This window comes from Blastocystis hominis, assembly GCF_000151665.1.
Source record: "Blastocystis hominis, Singapore isolate B (sub-type 7) whole genome shotgun sequence assembly, scaffold_22".
Taxonomy (NCBI): domain Eukaryota; class Bigyra; order Opalinata; family Blastocystidae; genus Blastocystis; species Blastocystis hominis.
Window position 1 is genome coordinate 185,835 of NW_013171830.1, and position 23,387 is coordinate 209,221.

At 44.6% G+C, this 23,387-nt stretch overlaps 10 protein-coding genes; 3 read left to right on the plus strand and 7 right to left on the minus strand.

Moving 5' to 3' along the window:
* Positions 1–4,682: 4,682 nt before the first annotated feature.
* Positions 4,683–5,997, plus strand: GSBLH_T00002960001 (Recombinase A protein (RecA); the record flags this gene model as incomplete). XM_013041604.1 has 4 exons in its annotated part: positions 4,683–4,812; positions 4,844–5,354; positions 5,392–5,773; positions 5,804–5,997. Exons 1-4 carry the CDS (start codon positions 4,703–4,705, stop codon positions 5,995–5,997), a joined length of 1,197 nt encoding a protein of 398 aa, XP_012897058.1. The 5' UTR covers positions 4,683–4,702.
* Positions 5,998–11,887: 5,890 nt separating this feature from the next.
* On the minus strand, positions 11,888–12,376 carry GSBLH_T00006549001 (uncharacterized protein; the record flags this gene model as incomplete). The annotated part of the gene is made up of 4 exons (XM_013041605.1): positions 11,888–11,974; positions 12,010–12,116; positions 12,150–12,228; positions 12,260–12,376. 4 exons carry the CDS (start codon positions 12,374–12,376, stop codon positions 11,888–11,890), a joined length of 390 nt encoding a protein of 129 aa, XP_012897059.1.
* Positions 12,377–12,440: 64 nt separating this feature from the next.
* GSBLH_T00006550001 (uncharacterized protein) lies at positions 12,441–13,271 on the plus strand (the record flags this gene model as incomplete). The annotated part of the gene is made up of 4 exons (XM_013041606.1): positions 12,441–12,747; positions 12,780–13,039; positions 13,071–13,193; positions 13,227–13,271. 4 exons carry the CDS (start codon positions 12,441–12,443, stop codon positions 13,269–13,271), a joined length of 735 nt encoding a protein of 244 aa, XP_012897060.1.
* Positions 13,272–13,749: 478 nt separating this feature from the next.
* Positions 13,750–14,610, plus strand: GSBLH_T00002961001 (uncharacterized protein; the record flags this gene model as incomplete). The annotated part of the gene is made up of 1 exon (XM_013041607.1): positions 13,750–14,610. One exon carries the CDS (start codon positions 13,750–13,752, stop codon positions 14,608–14,610), a length of 861 nt encoding a protein of 286 aa, XP_012897061.1.
* Positions 14,611–14,714: 104 nt separating this feature from the next.
* On the minus strand, positions 14,715–16,120 carry GSBLH_T00002962001 (uncharacterized protein; the record flags this gene model as incomplete). The annotated part of the gene is made up of 7 exons (XM_013041608.1): positions 14,715–14,909; positions 14,940–15,385; positions 15,415–15,574; positions 15,605–15,756; positions 15,787–15,885; positions 15,916–15,992; positions 16,023–16,120. The coding sequence occupies 7 exons, from the start codon at positions 16,118–16,120 to the stop codon at positions 14,715–14,717; spliced, it is 1,227 nt and encodes a 408-aa protein (XP_012897062.1).
* Positions 16,121–16,200: 80 nt separating this feature from the next.
* Positions 16,201–16,791, minus strand: GSBLH_T00002963001 (uncharacterized protein; the record flags this gene model as incomplete). Its single annotated transcript, XM_013041609.1, has 5 exons — positions 16,201–16,380; positions 16,411–16,461; positions 16,493–16,617; positions 16,649–16,714; positions 16,746–16,791. The coding sequence occupies 5 exons, from the start codon at positions 16,789–16,791 to the stop codon at positions 16,201–16,203; spliced, it is 468 nt and encodes a 155-aa protein (XP_012897063.1).
* A 29-nt stretch (positions 16,792–16,820) lies between these two features.
* GSBLH_T00002964001 (uncharacterized protein) lies at positions 16,821–17,004 on the minus strand (the record flags this gene model as incomplete). The annotated part of the gene is made up of 2 exons (XM_013041610.1): positions 16,821–16,899; positions 16,931–17,004. The coding sequence occupies 2 exons, from the start codon at positions 17,002–17,004 to the stop codon at positions 16,821–16,823; spliced, it is 153 nt and encodes a 50-aa protein (XP_012897064.1).
* Positions 17,005–17,248: 244 nt separating this feature from the next.
* GSBLH_T00002965001 (uncharacterized protein) lies at positions 17,249–19,474 on the minus strand (the record flags this gene model as incomplete). The annotated part of the gene is made up of 3 exons (XM_013041611.1): positions 17,249–18,567; positions 18,598–18,779; positions 18,810–19,474. 3 exons carry the CDS (start codon positions 19,472–19,474, stop codon positions 17,249–17,251), a joined length of 2,166 nt encoding a protein of 721 aa, XP_012897065.1.
* A 732-nt stretch (positions 19,475–20,206) lies between these two features.
* Positions 20,207–20,818, minus strand: GSBLH_T00007103001 (uncharacterized protein; the record flags this gene model as incomplete). The annotated part of the gene is made up of 2 exons (XM_013041612.1): positions 20,207–20,700; positions 20,731–20,818. 2 exons carry the CDS (start codon positions 20,816–20,818, stop codon positions 20,207–20,209), a joined length of 582 nt encoding a protein of 193 aa, XP_012897066.1.
* Positions 20,819–21,203: 385 nt separating this feature from the next.
* GSBLH_T00007104001 (uncharacterized protein) lies at positions 21,204–22,417 on the minus strand (the record flags this gene model as incomplete). The annotated part of the gene is made up of 4 exons (XM_013041613.1): positions 21,204–21,632; positions 21,667–21,832; positions 21,868–22,350; positions 22,383–22,417. The coding sequence occupies 4 exons, from the start codon at positions 22,415–22,417 to the stop codon at positions 21,204–21,206; spliced, it is 1,113 nt and encodes a 370-aa protein (XP_012897067.1).
* Between the last annotated feature and the right edge of the window lie 970 nt (positions 22,418–23,387).

Genomic DNA, 23,387 nt, shown 5'->3' on the forward strand with positions numbered 1-23,387 from the left:
GCAGAATCTTCTGCGACTTCTCTTCTTCCTGCGCGTGGAAGGACGCTTGCAGACATCCGATCTGCAGCTGGAGAACCAGATCTTGCGAATAGTAAGCCTTGATCGACTGAACGGATCGCACCAACACATCTACAACTAACCAACGCAATGAGGCCAAACCATAAAGAGACCGGCTTTCCGTTTCTTTCCCAGAGAGAGCAGCTATCAATGAACCGAAAATCTAAGAAGCGTACTTCCAGCAGGACGGAGCTTCGATCGTGTCCAGAGATTGGAAGTGAGGCCTGGACATGTGACGCAGACGAAAATGGTCTGCACGACGGCGTTCATGAGATTGCGATCCTCGATCGATTTCGCGATGCAGTGCACCGCGCTCTCTTCCATAAGCATCAGTTCGTCCATTGTGACCAATCCGGAATGATATTGAATCGTGTATCGGCAGCAGAACCAGATCGGAATCATCCACGACACGTCCGTTTCGCTCTGGAGGAGTCTCGAAATGAGATTCAGCGATCGGAGCTGCTTGTCTCCGAGCTCGTTTTGAAGCAGAAGCATCAGACAGTTCAGTGCAGCGCGCTTCACGCCTCGCGAGACCATCTCCGACGTGCAGACGGAGAGGATCACGGAATAGCCGGAGGTTTCTAAGAAGGAACGCATCGTGCTCGGCTGCTTCTCGATCACAAACTGGATCGTCGAGAGCACTTTTTCCACGGTCTCCGCGCTCTCCTCGGAGTTCAACGGGAGATCTTTGAGGAATCGCTGGATGACTCTGATGGAGACGGAGAAGAAGTTGTGCGTCGCGAGGTAGTTGGCTCCCTCTGGAATGCTGCTGAGTTCGTGGAAGAGCGTGAAGATGTTGAGAATCAGCGACTTGTGGGAGATGTGGTACATGATCACGTCGTCGATGTTGTTCAGAATGCCGCTTAGAAGGATCGATCGGATTGACTGCTCGCCGATCTGTGCGACCAGGACGAGAATGCGGATCAGTCCGTAGCAGATGTTCTTCACGGTGCGATAGTCGGAGAGAAGCGACTTCAAGTTGGGGAGATAAGGAACCAGCACAGCGGCAGACGAAGCTATGGAGAAGCAAATCCGAACGGAATACAGCGAATGCAGAGAGTCTGGATGATCTGCAGCGCCGCTTTGACGAGATCGCGCTTCTGCTCATATCGCAAGAACACATTGATGCAGATGCCGATTAGATTGTTCTGCTCGACTTGCTGAAGGTACTGCGGGTTGGTCAGCGCGATCTGGAAGACTTTCAGCACCGCCAGAACCACTTCGGGAGAGGACGCGTTGCTCCGAATCACACTCTCGAGAATGCACTGGCCATTCGACTGGAAGAATGCGATCTGGATCTCCTGGTATTTGACTTGGAAGATCGAGGAAAGCAAGTCCAAAACTTCCACACGATGCTGATTGGACATCGTTGTATCCAAGTCTTCCAAGATCAACTCGATTAAGGGCTTCTCTAAATCGATCGCAGGACATGGAACCGGAGGCAGGTTTTCTATTGCTGATTCCATTTGTTCACGTCGGACCCTCGCCGAGATTCCGCAGTGCGTACAACGCATAGCCACGAATGTACACGTCGATCGTTTCGCGCGCAGCGTACCTTAACGCATTCATAACGGACGCTCGACTCAACCGATCGACGTATTCCGCTACAATTAATGAGAGGACGTCCAACACAAACTTCGCTTCGAAAGCAGATAAAGCGTGTAGACGGTATGTCCACAAATCGTGTAGTTCAGATTGTACTGATAAATCACCTTATTCAGTACCTCGATCACATCGCCCCGCAACAACACATCCAGTTTGTATCCTATCGTTTACTGCGATGAGAAAGTATTACTCTGAGCGATCGTGCTGATGATCACCACGCCGTCTTGGATGATCGGCGTGTCTTCCAGGCGAGACGACATTACCTTCGCGATGATCCACGGGAACATCGACAGATCGACGTAGTAGCTCACTTCGTCGAAGAGATCTGCGTTGAAAAAGAGGGAGAAAGCGCTACTGAAGTTCAGAAGCACCGCCAGACAGCGCATCAGGCATCCGAGATAGTCTGACTCGTGAGAAATGTCCAGCTCCGAAAGAAGGAACGAAAAGATATCGTCTCCCGTCGCTGCGTCGTTTTTCATCGTTAACAAGGGTGCAGAAAAATCGATCTCCCCGGAGCTCTGCGTGTTCATTCAACCCTCCTTTGCTACATCGAAGTTCTGGATCTGGAGCCGAATCTTTTCATGACGTGGCGAAGATCCAGACGATTTGCGCTTGCCGTTGTTTCGAATCTTAATCTCCGGCCCCGTTCTCGGTCCGTATAACAATTTGGGCGTGATGTACACACCTATAAAGAATTGGGAAAGCAACGCTCTAAACTACAGTCCGATTTCTTCGCAGTCTGCTTCTGCTTGGCGTCCTGCAGTTTGTCGAGTTCCTTCTGCAATTCGCAGAGTTCCTCGCCGTTGAGCACGTCTTTCAAACAGTCGAAACATTCCACGACGTTCAGTTTGGCGAGCGAATCCCTTCCGCTTTCTAGAATCCGTCAAACGCGCTGAGCCAGAAAGTACCATATTCATTGACTTTGCTGAAAAGCTTTAGCAGAGCGAGGGCTACAGGGAAGGAATAGCTTTCGTACATGAAGGCGACGAGGCTTTCAAGAGTAGAGACATCCCAAATGTGTTCTCGGCAAATCCCTAAAGATAAAAAGAAGAGTGGAAAAGAAGAACATGAGTTTGAAATAATGTTATCGAAACATCGAAATGCGACGAGAAACAATTCCGCTTCAGTTTTATGAATCGACAAAAACGATTCGATCGAATCGATCACTCCCAGATTCGACAAATAGATACAGTACTCGTCTATTTCATCACACACCTCTCTCAATCCCACTCGTAATACAAATCTGCTCGACCAGCAACAGCACAGAAATCAGTAAACTCACATCATTCAACTCATTATTCACCATCGTGATAATCGGCTCCATCATTCCAGACACGATAAACTGTCTTTTCATATTCTCTAGCATCCCATTCATCCGTCAAATCCAACCTGTCTTCAGAATGTTCGTCAGGAACCCGCAGAACGCGCGAATCTGCACCATGTCGTATTTCTCCACGTACTTTTTGAAGGTGAACAGAATTCGCTGCGATTCAAACGTCGCATACACCGAAGCTACGTTGCACGTTTCCTCCTTTCCTACCATTCGAAAGAAACGTCTGGAAGAGAGAAAAAATGCTTCGCGTGGCCACCGGCGAGTTGCAATACACCAAGAAGTGCGACATGATTTGCAGCACGGAGGTGGCGTCAAAAGTCATCAAGAGATCGCTGTCTAGAGCTGATGGACTAAAAAAGAACGCTGACTATTGAGGAGAAGGCGGTTTAGAATGGACGCAATTTGAAGGAGCAGCGATGCGTTCAAGGACAATTGTGCGCAAGAGAAGAGGATTTGGATCGCTTCAGGGTAATTCAGACTCTGAACAGCGTTCTCGGTATCTAGAAATAAGGGGTTTTCTCTCGAGAAGAGCGGACCTTCTTTAAGGAGAAGATTGTATAAAATGGTAATAACGATGTTTACGATCTGGATGTCCGTCGAGTAGTCCTTTAAAATATCGATGATAAGCGAGGCGGACGCACCGCATTGTTCTTTTAACACTTCTAGAGGATCAGGAGCAATGCAGAGAACGAACTGGTCACAATAAACTTATACCATCCCAGTAAGGATAAAAACACATCACGAGGTACTTTAAACTTGAACGCAGAAAACACCAACTCATGCACGCCAACGTAAATATTTGGGTGATAGTCGATATCTAGAATGGAATCGCAACTCTTCCACCCATACTGGAAAAATGAAGTCGAAGCTTTTCAACAGCTTTGGGAATGTTGTCTAACTGGAATAACACTGAACGAATCTCTTGAAAAGCATTCGAAATCTTTCGCTCCTTTATTAAATCATAAATCGACGACAGCTCTAGATATCGAATGCACAGAAAAGAAAAAGTACGATTATCGATTTCATCAAAAACACACTGACTTTTCACTAAAGCGTCAATATCGAGTTCTGAATTTCCTTCATCCTAGAATAAACACGCAAATTCAAAAGTACGACAAAAAACAACGAGATAACAGAACCTTCTATAATTCCGATTTCATTGATCACATCTGTGTCTACAAGCTTTCTACCATTGAACACACAGATAAAATTAGGATTTTCGATTTGAAGTTCCTTCTAACTCATAACTTCCCAAAATCACAGAACATACTTTGATATGAGAAGAAACTGCCAGCCTTAGTGAGCGAAACTGCTGAAAACTCCTTACTGGAATAGATAGCAATAAAGAGCTCTTTTCATTTAGTACTGTGATGAGAAATCTCTGCTCAATCATATGGTCTATTGATAGGGTTAGCTCTTCTGCGACAAAAAGCCAAATTTCACACCATGTACTTACGATCTGAATAATATACAAAATATCGAACTCAAGCAATATAATAATACGCTACAAATCGATTAATGCTTGAATCGATCCAAATTTGATAAAGCGGAACAAACGATTTTCCCCTATTTTTGGAGTTGCATAGTTTGCTTTTCAATTCTTCTAACAATACGCAAGAAGGGTTGTGTGTCTTTCACCCTTGAATTTCGCGCGCAGAAAGAGATAGAAACCACAGAGACTTAATCAATTTCGAACATACCATTTTTATGTTGCGACTCACATTAAAGCGTGTTACTGGAGCCTGCGTGAGGTCTTCTATTCTTTCCACTGGCATGCTTCAGAAGAGATGGTTTGCCGCTATTGGAAAGAAGGCAGCGTAACGTAATGAAATTTAAATTAGCACATAGAGATGGTCCAAACCCCAACGAATTAAAGGAATTAGCGTTGAAGAATGCTATCAAGCAGCTGGAGACGCAATTTGGGAAGGGATCCGTAATGAAACTGGGTTCAAAATCACATTTGGATGTGCCGGTGATTAGTACTGGCTCTCTAACGGTCGATCACGCGCTCGGGATTGGAGGGTTGCCCCGAGGCCGAATCGTTGAGATTTATGGTCCAGAGAGCAGTGGAAAAACCACTTTGGCGCTTCACACGGTCGCTGAACTTCAAAAAACGGGAGGAACGTGCACATTTATCGATGCAGAGCATGCGCTGGACCCACTCTACGCATCTAAGATCGGAGTTAATATTAATGATCTCTACATCTCCCAACCAGATTCGGGAGAGCAAGCACTTGAAATAGCGGATTGTCTAGTCCGCAGCGGAGCCATGGACATGATCGTCGTTGACAGTGTCGCTGCATTAGTCCCCAAAGCGGAAGCAGAGGGAAACATGGGAGATGCTCACATGGCACTTCAAGTAGATTCATTTGTTTTTTAAAGGATAATGGTTTTAGGCGCGACTGATGAGTCAAGCCCTTCGCAAAATCACGGGATCGCTTTCTCGTTCGAACTGTCTTTTGATTTTCATCAACCAAATCCGCCAGAAAGTCGGTATTCTCTTTGGAAACCCGGAAGTCACGCCGGGAGGCAACGCTCTGAAGTTCTACAGCTCCGTCCGTCTCGACATTCGCCGAAAGACGGCGATTAAGGAGGGAGACGAGGTGATTGGCTACGAAACGGTGGTAAAAGTGGTGAAGAACAAGCTGGCGCCACCCTTCCGAACCGCCTCGTTTGACATGATGTTTGGAACGGGGATTTCGAAGACGGGCGAGATTCTCGATCTGGCGATTGAGGACGGGATCATTCAGAAGAAGGGCGCGTGGCTGAGCTATCAAGGTGGGGGTAGGAGCGTTGGGTGATGTGTAGGAGAGAATTTCGCGCAAGGACGAGCGAAGGCGAAGGAGTACTTGATGGCGAATGAAGAGCTGTGTAGGAGTTTGGAGGAGCAGCTGCGCGAGAAATGGAAGGAGCAGGAGAATCAGCAGGGACAAAGCGGAGGGAGCTCAATGGAAGAAGAGAAAGAGGAACAAGATATTGTAAACGAGCCATTGAATGAATGAATGAATGGAATGGAATGAATGGAATGAATGGATAGATAGATAGATAGATAGATCAAGTGTTTGTTGAACAAAGAATACAACTAGAGAGTTTCTGTTTCAGCGATGAAATCATAGAGGCAATGCGACAATTCTGTGAATATCGCTCCAACTCCAGAAGATCATCGCTAAGCTGCTTCTGCGATGTCTCATCGCGTGATGTGCTCATTTCCACCGCTTTTATCAGTATTTGCACGTAATACACGAATCGATCACAATCTATCCCCTCAAAGCCATACCATTCAATCTACTCATTTCAGGGTTTACATCCACTGCGAAGAACTCGCGCGTCATCGCAACAATATCTTCCATTGCCAGCATCTATTTCTCACATTCGTTCCACACAAATAACAGAGTGATCATGTAGCTCGACTAAAACCTGCAGCGACGAAGCCAAACAATTACTCACATATGCCGCGTTCTTCGCTCGAAGCTCGTTAATCACCCAGAACGACCATTCCTTCACCATTTCATTTCTTCCTTCACTCACATTCGCTTTGATAAACGCAACTATCGTTTCGACAATGCTGCTCTTTCCAGGAAACACGACTAGGTGAATCAAGTGAAGATAGCTATCGATGGGCTGCGCTAATTCAGACAAAATTCGGGACTGGTTGTCTTCATCTTCTTCTTTCAAAAACTGCCGAATACAGAGGAAGACTTTGACCATGAGGTTCGTTGCGTCATTGTGGTCTGTGAGCATTTCTTTCTACCTTTCAATCACAAAAAGGAAACAAACAATGAAGGAAACAAAAGAATCGAAATGATTTGTGATGTAATAGTGAGGCGTTACAACAAGATATGGCAGAATTCCGTCCATTACTGCCAATTCTTTCGCGTTCGAAGATCGACCAGTTTGGTGCTGAATGAAGATCCAGGGATAGAGTTGTAACAGCTGACTCTCTGTGATCTTTAGCACTTCGCTTTTGGTGAGAAGTTCGAGCAAAAGCCAAAGTAAAGGAAGAAGCGAATCGCCTCGAAGCGATCGGGTTTTGAATTCCTATGCGTTATGAGTTGTTTGCACTCAAACATCCACTAAAAATTGGACAAGTTCGGTCCAGCATTCCGAGAATTTTTTGGTATCTATATGAAAAACAAATAATAAACTTTACAAATGCACAGAATCGAAACGGAACTCGAAATAAAGAACAAGTCGTCCTGGTCGTCTGGCTGCTGCAAACACACTTCAAAAATGGTGTGAAACACGTTCTGAAATGACTTGCGATGAATTGGATTCTATTCGATCAGTACATTTGTGAACACTCGATACCCAGCGCAAAAAATGATCGAGAATTCGCAGTAGAAACATCGAAACTGCGCCTCGACTCTACGAAAAACAAGTATAACAAAACGAACATTTCGAAGGCTGGTCAAAATACAATTCAAAACAGAGGTGAAATCGGCCTCTTCGACGCATTCGCAGAAGTGTTCAAAGACATGCATAACCGAGTTCTGACTCAGTTCCATGTATTTCTTCTGCATCAGCGAAGTTTTGGAAACTCCAATGCGTTCTGAATGGTGCTAAGGGTCAAAGGAAACACGATCATTCGCACAGAAATCATGTTGATTTTGCTGTTGTTGCTGATTTCATGAACTCGTTCCATCAACACATCGAAAACGATTTGGCAACACGACGAAGGGAGCGAACACGCTTCATCCAGCAGCGAGAAAATTGAACTCATGCAAAACTCGGTAACTGCAGCAAAGCTGGAGTTGTGATGCTTGATCAGCGATTCCAATAATGACGCAAGCAGCCAATTTAGAGGACGTTGCTGCTCTCTCGAATCTACTTTTTTGAGATCGTTTACCACGGAGTGGACGATGCTTTTCATCTACAGTATGAGAATCGAAATGAAAGCAAGCAAGCACAGTTTCCAACACTTCGTGATAAAGATGCTGTTGCTGCGAGAGAGCCATCGGATCGTTCAGTCGTTCAAACAAGCGAGGGAAGACCCGACTGATGAACTGCTGGAATTCAGGCGTGGATTCCATCGAGAAACAATTCTGCAGACAGCGACACGCGCAGAGAACCATCACCGGATTGACAGCTTCGATATTTTGCTCGATTAACGGGAAAAGCTGACTTGCATGATCGACTAAAAACTTCTAAAGCAATGAAAGGGACGATGTGACAAATACAATTTCGCTATCTCTTCCTCGAATTGCTTTCATTATGCGAGAACAAACAGATCGAATCGGTGTGTGAGGATGGAAAGAATAAAAGTATAATTGAATCGCCTGCGGACGCATTGAATCGATGTATTCCTTCTCAATAACAAGTCGAGCTGACCGCTGCATCATCATCGATTCGGTTTGAATGTGAGAAGAATCAACAAAGAGCGTCGGCGTACGCAATTCTGGTTTGTTCACAGAATTATAGAGCAACTCTTCTTGGATAAAGGCATACACCAAAAACGGTCTAAACAATTATTAACGAAGGAACAACGAAATACTCTTTTAACGAACGAGCCAAGTTCAAAACCATCGACAAATCTCCAATTTGGGAGGCTCGTTCTCCACGAATCTCTTCAATAATCTTCGTAACATCCGTTTCTTCCAAGGTAACTTGCTGTGTAATCGCATCAATTAAAATCTGAGGCGAATAGCTCGTGAGATCTCTGTGATGAAGAACGAAGTCATAGAGAAGAGTTAATATCTGGCAGCAGCAATTCTTCACAATGATATCTTCGTGCTCATAGAACAACAGACTGATCTGCTGAATATCTCCCAAATAGCGTTCAAAAACACAGTGGAATCCGTCGGTCATGAGATACGGTTGTTGTTCCTGTAAGTAAAGCTTATCTTTCCATGCTAAATCGATGTGTATCTTGGAGGATGGAGGGGGAGCGAACTCCTGGATGTCGAGAAAGAGAAGCGATTTGAGAAGGAGAAAGCCGATTCGGTTCTGTTTTCGATTGGGTGAATTCAAAAATCGAGTGAAGATCGAACAAAGGAAAGAATGAAGATCTACAATCAAGAAGTCTGGAAGTGAAAGTACTTTTGAAATAGAAATAATTCACTTCTGCGTAAATGGTACAAATATACGTTTGCTGTTTCCAGTCCTGCACATAGAAATCGATCGAATCCAGTTGCTTCTGAAACAGCGGATCGATTTTGTCAAAGATATAATCGATTTCCGAATACACTTTCTGAGCCATTTCAGGATACGAAGTGCAATGATAAAGCGATTTAATCAAAGCAGGCAACACCTCAAGACAAAGCATTTGATTGTATTGGAAGATTTGATCGAGAATGGAGGATGTCAGATCGATGATTGTAGTTGGCATATCCGAGCAACAATGAATGTAATGAATCAGCGTAGAAAGAACCAACGCGTTTTCTGGATTGTCGTGATGCGCCGAATCGATTTGGTCCAAAAGTTGTTGAATCACCGAATAGGCCACGACTTTCACAGCTACTCATAAAACACGAAAAATGAAGCGCTACATCGTTGTGACCCGAAATTGAGAAGATGAATGTAGTTGCTCTTGCTTTGAAGAAGATTTCGCTGCGTTTGGTACACTGATCGATTCATCCGCTTCGTTAAAATCGACATGGGATTGAATGAATCCTGGAAATAAATCACCAGCTTTAGATATTGGTCCGGAGCCATGTAATAAAAGGCATAATGCAACACTTCATTATTTGGAATCGGATAATCGTTTTCAATGAATCCACGAATCACAGTAAACAACGGACTCAGGGGAGATTTGCTCATACAACCACCCGTTAATTCAGAAACCGACTGTAATTGATGCTGCAACAGCAGAGTGAAGTAGTGATACACGCAGTCCTGAAAAGAAACAGTTAGAAGCGCGGTGGTGTTCGCATCCCAGGATTCCGAATCAATCAAGATCTGCATTGTTTTCTCTGTTAACCCTTCCCTCAGAAGCAAAAACATCAACACGCTCAACATTTGAAGTGTCGCCTCACTCACCGATCCAGCTGCGCTACGCAGATAAATGGAAGAAGCCAGCGCCACGAGATTACCCTGCCCGTTGATTCCAAGGGAAGCGATCACAGGGAAATCACGAAGCTATGTTGAACAAAGAAGCAACAAACTACTGAATCGGAAGAAGTGACTCCGGTGAATAGATAGCCCATGAAGTCGTTCAAATTCACTTCGGAGAGGTCGATCGAATGAATGAACTTCGTCAGATCGTTTTGAATATCGTTCGAAATTGTTCCTGAATTCATTACGGCATGTGTGTCGAGAAGATAGAGAAGCAGAGTGAGGCAGATGGGATTGTGGGGCTGGTAGACGCGTGAAAGCCACACGACCATGCTCTGTCGAAAGAGTTTGAATTCTTTTCGGTTCTGCAGTGTGGATTGGAAGAATTCCTACATCGAACCAAGCAATTAATAAAACGAGAATCGAGTTCTGAACGTCGGAGGATTGCGATGTAAACAGCAAACTCGCATTGTTGAGAAACTGGAACAATTCGAGGGCGACCGATTCGCTGTTTCGGCCTTTCCGCGCGTTTTCTCCATTGAGTTCTTCTTCTCGCAGCATCGCAACGCAGGACTGCACCATAGAAAGTGAAAGTGGAAACCGCGAGGCATTGCGACGAATCATTGAACACAAAACAGAACTCGATAATGAAATCAATCGTTGATAATCGTTTCGCGAAGCAGAATCGGAGCTCATCGCCGCATAAAACGATTCAATTCCGTTCCAAAGCGATTTGAATAGCTCAATTGGCCATTCCGAAACATCCCACAACGAAACCATCGTGAAAAGCGTCTGTAGAAATGCGTACAAATAATGGAGATCGGGCTTTTGCTTTAGTAGCGCGGGATACGCGAGAAGCATCCACCGAAACTTGTTAGAGACACTTTTGGGAAGACAGCAGTGAGAGAGAAGCTCATGAGCCTTGGTGAGGACATTGAATGGAATCGAAGAAGAAGCCTTGGAAACGAGAGGACACTGCGATGAACAGAAGCGATTGAGAGAAAGAATAAGGCGAGTATAACCATCCAGTCGAGACAGCGGAATGGATCGCTCTGAGGAGTAGAAAGGGAAGTTGTCCTGGACCCAGGTCTTCCCGATGGATTGGATTTCAGAGCGGGGAGAAGCCAATGCATATAGGAAAATCGGAGCAGTGATGTCGGCTGGAAGGGAGAGGAGGGAGTTCAGAATCACTGGGAGATTGAACGTACTTTCTTGTAGCAGGAGAATAGGAGGGAGGTGCTGAACTAAATAGGATACGAGTTCAGAAAAGTTGGTTGTGATTGGTGCTGGAGTTTGTAACTGAGACAGAGTTCCGATAATATACGGATGCGATACTTCCTACACTCTATCAGAAAGTCTGCACATACAGTGGATGTAAGTTTGTTCAGGCGAACACATTCTGCTGCCATGGATGCAAACGGAAGGATTTCCTCTTGACGAATCCTGCTGATTCCAAAATTAAGAATGCTATTCTAAAACCGTCTACGCACTCTTACATCAAGATGAAGCGTTCTTGAATTTTCGATACAGTTTCCTTGTATCGTTGCATCAGCAGAAGCAGTGGCAAATGTAGTTGCTATATTTCATCTGTACATTCCAAATGTACTTCACTTTGGCGAAATCGTCCCTTAATATATTGGATTATCTCTGTTGCATCCCGAATCGTACTCGGACTATCCAAGGAGTCTAACACACGTGGAAAAAACTCACTCAGCTTGGTTTCCAATTGTTCATTTGTGAGGTATGACAAAGAATATGAAAAATCCTGCAACTCCTTCAGATTCATTGGAGGGTGTTTTTTTAATGAAAATCAAAACGTATCCATGTGATTATTCACATGTAAATCTTGCATAGTAAAACAAACTAGATCGCGAATAAATAGACAAAAGAGTAAAGGACTTCCTACGAAGAGTACACGATTTGACAAACAAGAGAACACTCTGAACACTGCACATACTCAATTTTCTCTGCTACCTCCTCCTCATAAATCTACTCATCATCACTCTCTTTTCATCGATCCCCACCTCGAACTTTCCTCCACATCGGCAGTAATGCGTGTAACACGCATCGTCTGATCGATAATCAAACTCAGAAAATGGGAATATTTCCTGTGCAACGACATCAACATCAGCTACCCATCATGTCACAAAAATAAGAATAGTACCAAAATACTGCTTGTCGTAGTTCGCACGCTTCACTGGATCGCTTAACACATCCCATGCTTTGTTCACCAATTGGAACTTCTAGTGATGATTTCGAGTCTGGAAAACGTACTTCAGTACTGTAACCTTTGTCAGGATGGCAAGTCAATGCAAGTTTCCGATAAGCCTTTTTTATGGTATCCACATTATCTGACCGTTGTACTCCTAGTATAGCATAATAATCATCCATTTTTCTGGACAGAGTAAGAATAGTTTAGGGAGAGCATCCATTCATTCTTCTCTTCGAATACAAAATGCCATCAGTTATTATATCATCATCCGAAGAAAGTGAAAGTGAGGCGTTTTCGTTTGAAAAACAGTCTAATGAAAACATCAGTCAAAAAATGGCTGAAAGCGATTCAGAGGACGTATTTATTAGTGAAGACGACGATACGCCTCAAAAAGACAAAAGTTTGGAAATGGGTGTTGGTAACGAAATAGAACCAAACAAATCAACAAAAAAAGTTACCGTAAAGCAGGAGGACGAACCAAAGAAGAGAAATGCTTCTGACCTCATTAAGGTGAAGGAAGAGAGTGAAAGCGGAGCTGCGAAGAGGAGACGTAATAAGCAGTCGAGAGAAATTAGGGATTAGGTATATCTGTAAAGCAAGAACCATCGAGGGCTTCTTCAGCGAATGCCAGCAGCAAAAAGGGTGGAGATACACAGAAAACCACCAAATCTTCAACAGAGAATGACATTCCTGATGAAAAGTCGGTAACTGAGGACAAAGAAGCGTGTAGAGCCACACAAGAAAGTGTAGAGAATGCATCGGGCTCGGAGAATGAGTATTCCGAGGAAGGTGAGGACATCACTGAATTTAAGCCTGGCCAATTGCGAGCCACTCCATCTCCAGTAATGATGGAAGTTTACGCCTCAATTGTAGGGATACGGAGATAGAGTGTTCTACGAATCTCTATTCGAGCAAAATCCGAAGAGCTTCATGGCTCTCAAATGGTGTGTTGAACACGGAGTGTTTTCAGCGAAGAAAAGTGAAATAATGCTGAAGGTATTAAGGTATGTGTTCCTCTAAAAGTTTTAGGAGCTGCTGATTCGAAAAGAGGAGATGAAGAAGGGCAAGAAGTGAATGTCACCTTAAACTGTCACAGCTTTTGTTAAAAAAACTAGTGAATATGTCAAATTAGAGTTTCATTTCTGGGACCCAATCAATTTTCGATGTGTCAATCAACTTCGATTTGTCAATTTTCATAATTTTGTGTTTTCAAATGTCTGAAGTGACTGTTTCCTCCTCAGAGGGAGATACAATTGATTTGGAGATCAGCCAGGAAGAAGTTAGCAACTGTTATGCACTTTCAATGGATAAAAGGATGGACGAAATTGTAGAGCTGATTTCGGATATCCACGAGTTGCTTGGATTGAATAGTGACAAGGTGGAACGGATAGAACGCGTGAACTGCTTTCGGAGGAAAGCTATGGAAATGAACATTGACCCCAGCCTGGATCCCAGTTTCACGTTACAGGTAGAACAGTATTGCCAGCTGCTACGCCAGAAGAAGCAAACACTGCTAAGCATTTTTGACTGCTGTGATGATTTTTACATGCAAATGCGAAGGGAATTAGACGCTCTGAATAGTCGTTTTTCTACGGATAGCAAGGCCAGAGCTACTTTTGTGTGTAACTATTCTAATAAATGCGCATCTAAACCCTTTGTACCCAATGAAACAAACCTCCTGATGAAAAAGCAACGAAGAAACCGCCTACCCAGTGCAGCTCTCGAGATTTTATGGAACTTCCTACGTGAACACCGCGACAACCCTTATCCTACTAGTCAGGAGAAGGAATGGCTCGCTCAGCAAACGAATCTCTCTGTTACGCAGATTCGGAACTGGTTTACAAATACTCGGAAGCGTAAATTGATACAGAGCCAAGAGAGCGACGAAGAATACCTAACCGATTCCGATTTTTCCGACTCTTTTCACGACAGCCAGACATCGAGCGATTCTCAGCCCCACAAAAGACGTGGGAGAAAAAAGAGTTCATCCACTCGCTCCCAAGGTCCACTGGAAATGGTCCAGCATCAGTCTACTATCACGATGAATGATGGAACACTATCTAAAGTAACGAAGAATCAAGATGGAACCTGGATCCAGTTTCTATCCGCTTTTGATCATAACTCTAATTTAAACCATAGCTCTGATGTAGATTCGGAAGGAGCACATCAACAACAACAAGAGTTTTCACTACCAGATTTTGATAATTATACGGAATCGAACTTTAGCTACGATTATTCGCGCACAAACCTCAATAACCCAGAACAACATGAGTATATAATAAATAACGAAGTTGCAACTCATGTAAAGAGACAACAACAACAACTGAGTCAACAACAACTACAATTAAATCAACAACTGAATCAACAACAACAACAACAAGAGAATAGACAACCTTCTGATTCTCAAATGTAACCTGCTGCTACCATTACTGCCTCTGCTTCTGCATCCACCTCGATTCTCATGCAAAATTCTGCATATTTCGTATTGTTTGTAACAAACAAAGCACTAAACTAGGATTACAACTCGTTTCCAATCGTCACCCAATTGTCCCGCAGATTATTGCGCCTTCCAAACACTTCCAAATAGTATCCGTTCGGCACTAGCCGCTCTATCATCTCGTAGATGTCGAGCGGCTTCTGACTCTGCCCCAGTCGCTCCGAATAAATCACATCTGGTTCAAACCCAAAGTTCGTCAGCGGTGGCGGATTTCCCTATACATCGCAACCCTTTCCAATCCTCACCTTTCTCGCCACCAAACACGTTTCCTTCGAGTGCTGAAGATAAAACCCGTGGCTCTTCGCCAGGCGTCGACTCCGATTGCACTTCACCCACGCGATTTCGTCGACGAACGTGTAGCCCCATCCCTCCAGCAGGTCCAACGCCACTCGGTACTTGGCGTTGATGACCCACAGAAAGAGATAGCCATCGGTTTGGATCAGATCCAGCGGCATCAATCGAATCACATCGTCGCCTAGCTGCTCATATGCGATCGCTACGCCGCGTGTGGGATTGGCCGTAGCCAATTGCCATGGCGGGTCCATCATAATCACGTCAAACAGCCTCCCTGTGAGCTCGCGCTGCGCTTTGGCGAGCCGCTCCCAGTCGAATGTGCGGATATCCGCACGTAAGGGAACGCTGTCAGGAGGGGGATCGTATCGTGAGAGCGTTTGCACGCAGTATCGCATGGCTGAATCGAACAAACATAAAGTAAAGTACGCTCCGTGAGGTCGTCGGCTCCGTCGCCAGAACGACTCGGATTCACGGGGGAGAGGTCTTTCACGCGGACCAGGCGGTGCAGAAGGTGCTTGCGCTGCAGGTCGTGACGGAGAGATTTGAGCTCTGGATAGGAGGAGAGCATCGTCGAGAAATCGCTGGCCTACACGAAAGGGAGCGATGGAATCGCCACTTGTCTCGAACTCGTTTTCTTGCCCTCGTCGGGGTTGTGGATGGATGGGGACTCGTCCTCGATGAGGAGTTTCTGCTCGATTGAGCTGATCGCCTTCATCAAGTTGCGTTCGTTCATTTCTTCGATTGACCCGGAGAACATGTCAGACAGTGCTGCACATCATACCGGAAAGAGGTAGATACAAGAAAATCCCTGACTGCGGTGACTGTCGTACCTATTTCGCCTCCTATGCACCGATTCGTCTCTTTCAAATATATATTCCTCTTCATCGTCGTCTACATCTGGAAATTAGGAATGCCTCCCGAGCATACCGTTGGGATCCTCAAAAGTACAAAATTCACAAATCCAGTTCTTCATTGATGCGGCTTTCGCCTCATCAACTCCAACGCTTGAGATTATTCACGTTTCCGACGCTTACCATGAACAGTGATATAATGTCCCACAATTCGAACATCGGATCAAAGCTCCGTCACTGACTCCGTTACATATACACACTTCGTGTGGTACCGGAACCATAGAAGAGACAGATGCAATTTTCTCTGGCCGGTTATTTGACAACCAAAAAGGTTTCCCTCAAACAGCAAAAAGCACACAAACTAACAATAGCAACCCTGGGAAGCTTCCTCTTTCTCTGTTAAAGTGATCGTCGCTGCAGATGGCTTAAAACCGAGACTCTCCATTAACACCGGACTTTCAAGAACTTTTGTTACCAATTCTTCAAACACTTGGTTCACGCCTATGTTCTCTTTTGCACTCGTTTCGATGTACAACATCCCCTACACATCATCCACAATACTCGCTCGAACGTGCTGCTTCGCAAAGTTCTGACCGTCTTGCGTTGAAACAGCTCGGTTTGGCTAGAGATTAAGCAACGAATAGAAAGAGAACAAGATCAACCTTGTTCGCTACAAGGAGTTTTATAATATCCTCTGCCTGGTCGGTACAATAATTTTCACACTCGCTGAGCCACGTTTGAAGATTCTCGAAACTGCTTTGACAAGTAACATCATAAACTAATGCATGAAATAAATGCTCAGGAGCTACCCAAAATAATCCCATGAGCTCCACGGTAATAACTGCTCGTCAGTGTTCTGAAACGTTCCTGGCCAGCTGCGGCTGAAATAGTATTGAAATTGAATACCTGTATCCCAGATCGTCGCTCTCACTTTACGGCCCTTCACTTCCATTAACTTCCTTTTAAAATCAACTCCTAGGATCACATACAAAAAAGCAACTCGCTACCGATCGTGGGCGAAAGGTCTGTGAACTTGTTATCAATGAAACGCATCAAAATACTGGGGATCAATACAACACGCCCAAACCTACCAACTCTTCCCCACATTGGAGTCTCCAATGAGTAGGATCTTCACGTTCATATCAACCTTATCAGCTGGCTTCATCGTAATATGATTCTGGTTTACTTTTATATTCTTCAATCTTTTTACTTGAAATAGGTAGGTGAGCGAGTAGCATTATTGTATAGACTAACAAACAAACATTTAAGCCAGCTACAGATTCATCACCACACGCGAAACTGAAATGTTTGTACTTCTTGGAATCGTCAAAATATGGTTTTCGTTCACTCCATCATCTTTATACACCGCTTCTTGCTTACACGTCTTCCATGCTCCATCCACAATGAACCTATGTATTATTTGACAATCGATCGGTATACTTGTATCGGTAGTCGCCCGGTTTCAGTTTCATTTGCACCACAAACTGATTTCCCTCCCTTTTCATTTGAATTCCATTCTTCTCCCAATCCGTGAAATCGCCAACTAACAAAACCTCTTTCGGACTCTCACTCTCGTCAAACGAATAGGTGAAAGGAATCTCCACACTGGGAAGGAGACTCCGGCGCATTCTGTAGAGCTCCGATAAGTAATCGCGAGCCTGCAAGGAAACTTCGATTGGCGTCTGACTGGTTGACTCGCGCAATCGTTCATAGTCGTTTTTGTTTGCAAACACAGCGAGAGCCCGCTGAATCGTATTCATAAAGTCTCTGTAGCTGTGCTGAAGGAAGAGGAAGCCGTTCACATCGGCAGCACCGCTCGCCCAATCATGCACGGTTTCCTTCAACCCTCCGGTGCTGAACGCGATGACCGGAGTTCCTGCAACGAAGAATTCGTCCTGTACAATGCCGCACGGCTCGAAGAGCGAAGGCATCAATCCGAAATCTGCGGCAAGATTGCACACGAATCCATCGGTGAAGAACTCGTACGGATTGGCCCAGAAACAGTCGCCATAATAAGTTCGAAGATGTTGGATTTTGTTCATGCAGTAACGCCCATAAGGATCGTTTTCGTTTGCAATTCCTCCGAGAATGATTTGAATGTTCCGATTTCGACTCACAATGAGCTCCTCAGCAATCTCGCAAATCAGATGAACTCCCTTCTGCTCTGTGATTCTCCCCACGAAGACGAGAAGGGGAATGCTGAGGTTTTCCATGCCGAAGTATTTCCTCTGAACGTACAGCTTCGCTGTGTTGTGCGTGTGCGTGGGGAGAGAAGCGTATTTGATTCGCTTCTCAAAGACAAACACTCCGTTCGGGGATGAAAAGGGCTGCGGGTAGCGACGAAGCAGCGAAGCAAGAGCCGATCCGTTTTCGATATCATGCTGATACGTATTGCTCACTGTTCCCCAGTTGTCTGTTGATAACAGCACACAGCGCGATGGATTTAGAATGTTGGCTCTCCAATAGGGATCCTGCAACAGATACAGAGGAATGTGGTGAATCGATTCCAGCGTATCGCCATCTTCTGGATAGATTCGACCCTCATAACTGTCGTCCAGATTGTGAATAATGTGAAAGAAGCTCGAGGAGGCGAGCGAAGAATCCATGTAGAACATTCGGCAGTAAGTGGCGACGAGACCGCAAGGCCAATCGTTCGTGATGATAATCGATGGTTTTATGTTCTGCGTTGAGAGATATGTGAGGGGGGCGAGAGCCATGAGCACTTGGCCTATGTGAAAACAACGGAGTGAAGACTAACAATGCATCATAAACCCGGGAGAACCGCTTGGATAGGGGCGAGAGAACGTGGAGGCGTGGTGAAAGAAAACGTAATCGATGTGATTGATCGTTCCGCGATGATATCCGACTTCCAGTGTGCCACCTGAAGGCATTAAGATGGGGAGCGTTTTCTCAAAATAGATACCGTCTCGTTTCAAATAACTAGATGAAATACTACATCAATGTGATTACTCTCTTTCTCCATATCGATTACTGTCATAGTAAGGACTGATTACAAGCACGCGTTGCCCTTGATGAGCCAATGCTTTGGAGAGATTGTCGACCATCACACCCAAGCCACCCACCGTCGACCACTTTCCTAATTCAGGAGTGATGATCACGATCGGTCCCATTTGATTCGCTTCATAGACTCGTTTTGCGAGCTTGTAGGTCGACGATAATCGATTGAGACAGTTCAGAACACGGTCGTTTCTCTCTGTCGTCATAGTGGCTGGGTGATTGTCTGTCGATCCGTTGAATCGATAGGATGCATAGAAAATCACGTCATGCAGGAGCTGGACGATTCGATCTTCATCTTCGATCGAGCATCGTTTGCACACGCTGGAGTACCAATCCAGTAATTCTCCCATTTTCGCATCTTCTTCTCTCGCGGAATGAGAGTTCACGACGTCCTCCAGATAGCCACAGACCGTCGTGAAGATCGAATTGTTGTGCAGTTCATTCAACACATCTTCTTCCTTCAGCATTCGTCGATTCCACACATGATTGCCTTGATAAAACTGCTGACCAATGGGACGTGTGCTGGTGAGAATGGAGTCCAAATCATCATATCCCTGGCGGAGATAATCGATCCAGTCTGTCTCCGTAACGTCGGTTTTGTAAGTGAGCGAGAACATTGAATAATCAAAAGGCAGGCAAGAGAAGCGAAGAACGCGCGATTTGATTTCTTTTGTGCTCCACTACAAGGATTACACGAACAAAAAACGAGGAACATACCATGCATGAAGTGTTCTCGCGAATATAGTGCACAATCCACAGTCCATCGAGTTCTTCTATTCTTGACTTGCCTTTTCTTTCCTGATCACTCGAGTCATCGGATTCTTTTTTGATTCCAGTATCATTATCATTATCATTATCATTTTCAATTTCAATGCTGTCTTCGCTTTTACTTTTTCTTTCATAAGATAGATTCATTGGAATCAAAAGCTCATCCAGCGACAGAGACACAACACACGGCTCTGGCTCAAAAGAAGCCACAACAATGAACAATTCATTCTTCAAATATCGGCAAAAAGCCACAACACGCAATGCCATCGGCTTTACATGCAAAGGAATAAAGTTTCCTCGAGAAAGAATCTCGTACTTCGATCGAATCTCTCGGAAATACGCATAGTGGTCATTCATATGGCGGAGATCGAAGCCAAACTCAGGTCCAATTTGATCTCGAACCTTGTTTTCGAGCGGATTCAACTGTTTATTACAAGTTATTTTGCAAATTCTACTTTGTCTAATTCCGTATATGAAACGCTGAATGAAGGCGTGCTGTGAATCGTATCCATCGTCATCGAATCGGATGAATTGATTCGCGCCCACGAAGTGACCTGACATTTGAATTTCCATAGAGTAATTCATACTCGTTTGACGGTCGCACTGTCCGATAATCGATTCGATGACGCAGCTAACACTCCCAAATTTCCATATGAAATCGTTCGATAAACTCCACCTTCCTTTTCTTCTTCCTCCGACCGATTCCACCAAATATCTGCTTTCATTTGAGCCGACTGAAGGAGTGGATGTTTAATGTGGATCTGGATTGGGATTTCGAGGACACTGTTGAATCCGCCAAAGGAGTCGCTGACCTTATTGGGATTTAAGATATCATAAGTATAGCTATTCGTCGAAGGAATGTAGAACTTGTAGTAGTACAATCCGGAATACAGCTCCAAATACAACTCAAAGATGTTCAGGCCGTTCTCAGAACGACGAAGAACCATCTTATCGCGCTTTGTATCCCAGTGATTGAAACTGCCAATCAAATACACTTCGGTAATGAAGGAACTGGCTTCGTAGTGGAAACTGACCACCTTTCTTCGGACACGTGCAGCGTAGTGAGGTTCCCAAGCTACAATGAATCAATCACAACAATTCAAACTTTTTTCTTTGTTTGTCGGCGGCAGCTTCATCGTCTCCTTCTCATTTCCAACGCTTTCCTCGTTCGTGACAATCGCCTCGCTCCCCATTCCAAGATCCGCCGAATTCTCTCGATTCGAGCTCTGAGAATACTCCAATGAATTCGAACTCATGGATCGGCTGTGGGGCTGAGAGGAAGGAGAACTGTGCACAACGCATCCTTCCGCGAGAGACACTTTGAAGCTCTTTCCCTCGTCTTCTCGATAGTAGCAGGCCACGGACGAAGGAAGTGTGTAGAGGAGACAAACAGCTGGCCATGTGGCACGCGAGAGAGTAATGCTGGGATACGGTGCGTTTTCATTGCAAAGATAGTGAACCGTGAAGAACGAGCCGTTTTCCAACGGAGAAAGGAGATGCGAAATATTCGCTGTGAGTTCCATCATGTCTTCGTGTTCAGTCGTCGCAGAGCTTTCAAATGAGTCATCGCATTCATGCCTACGTTCGCTCCACAAATCCACTCTTGTTCAGATCGGTCCCATTCAGTAGACATAAAGACTTTAGCAAATCGTCACAGAAGGGAACCACTCCGCATTGTAGAATGTGTTGGCTGCGTCCCCAGTAAGCACTTCCGCAGAGAAGACATGTCGGCTCGATCTCGGCGATCTTTCGCGTTAATTTCACTAAAAATGGATTGGAATAGCCACTTGCCAGAGCTGCATCGCAGTTCCAATACCCACACTCTTCATTGGCAACAACAGTCTTCCCGTGAATCAGATCCAAAAGCTCAGCATCGCCAGACACATTCGAATAGTCTGTTTCCAGCAGAATCGGAAGCGACTGACAATCCTGGAGATAGAAATAGGTGATCTGATATTTGCGAATCAGAGAAATGATCTGGAGAATATACCAGTCCCACGTTGATTTCTAGTAGATCAGAAAACAACCAAAAATAAAAAACAAGTCGGTAGTTTGGCAACGTTTCGTTTTCCCATTGCGTTTCTTTTCCATCAGTTCCTGGATGAACTTTCAAAACACCCATATCGTAGTAGTAGACGACGTCCTCTCCATTAAACGAATAGTTCGGAATAATTGGGATCATGACATCCATATCTAAACGCTTCAGCCTACACAATTCAACAAAAAACAAACAAAGAAAAACTCTTTGTAAAGCGACTGGAACTCAGCATCGGTTCCAAAGAAGTAGTGATCTGAGGGGAAAAGCAAGCTTGCTTTCGAATCGGCGAGGGAAATGCCTTCGTTTTCAGAATTCGTTTCCAAGGGAGAAGAATCGACAGAACTCATGCGCAACCCGATTTCTTCAGTGTCGGTTTGAATCAATGGCTGTGTGGAATGGGCAGGAGGGATAGCAAAAGACAGAACATCCACTCCTTTCTCTTTGAGAGAAGGAAGCATGCTATGGACCAAAGAAAGAGTCGAAGAAGTAGCCGTTTTGCTATCTTGGCGGTGAGCGATTTCTAAATCGGAAGGAATCTCGTAGTAGTTGTGGTTTCGGGTGTTCTTTGGCAGCACCACAAAGCGTCCCTTCATCACTTCGTGCTTCGATGCATCATCGATCAGTCTCCAGTCATAAAAACCAGTACTCTGGAAACTGGGCAATGTGTGGCTCGGGATCCAAGTGTTTCTACTCTGTTAGGATGCAAGGAAACCGCCTACGACTTCGTTGGGTGCTTTTTGATTGAGCAGTGCATGATAATGCGCGATGAAAGGTCAGTGTCAGAAATGCTATTTTCCCAAGGCAGCGTGTAGTAAAAAGAATAGTGGGAATCGCCAATCGCGGATTTGCTTATCTCTATTACCATATCGTCCCCGACCTCTTGGATATGCACAGGAAATGGAGAAGATAGCTGCCAATCATGCCCATCATATCTAACTGTCAACTTTCAAATTCACTTTTGTACAGGCTATTGAGTTGAACGATGGCAAAGAAGCGGACTTCGGGTGAAATATGACCGAGTAAGGAAATAAGGAATGACTCCATCTTGTTATACAAGACACGAAAGCGTTGCGATCCGGCCAGCGAGTATGATACACATAAGATATGCTTCAAATCTTGCTCGATTCTCTGAAAATACCTGTTTTGTACCTCCTGCATAGGTTGAAACAGTTCCTTCAGTTCCTTGTTCGAGTACAACAGGGGAAACGATTTGGTCTTCTTTATCAATTGCTCGCAGTGCTTCCATGATGCCTTATATTCAGAAAAAGTAATACCGTTGTATGTTGTTGCCTTAGGAGTACATTCTTTGAAAAGCGCGCGTTGGCAATCAAAAAGAGATTTCCAAGAAAGAGAGCAATTGTCCATGAAATATTATGTATGATCTTTCACCTTGTCAAAAAACAGTTGTTTGACAACTTTGATAGAAACCGAGGTCCACACATAAAGATGCTTTCACATACTATTTCAATAAAACGGACACGCCAACCCGATTTCGAAAGTGCTCATGAGACTTCTTCCATTATCAAACCGATAGCTCCTAACCAAATGCAATTGATTTACCAATTCGCAAAAGACTTTGAAATACGTGAAAACGATGATTTCCAAAAATCTGAACTATTGTCTTAAAAACAAAATAAGAAGTTTTTGTAGGGATGAGCTACTCTTCTGTGGACAAGAAATTGGATACATATATTAGTAAGGGAGACAAAATTCAGTTCTCCCAT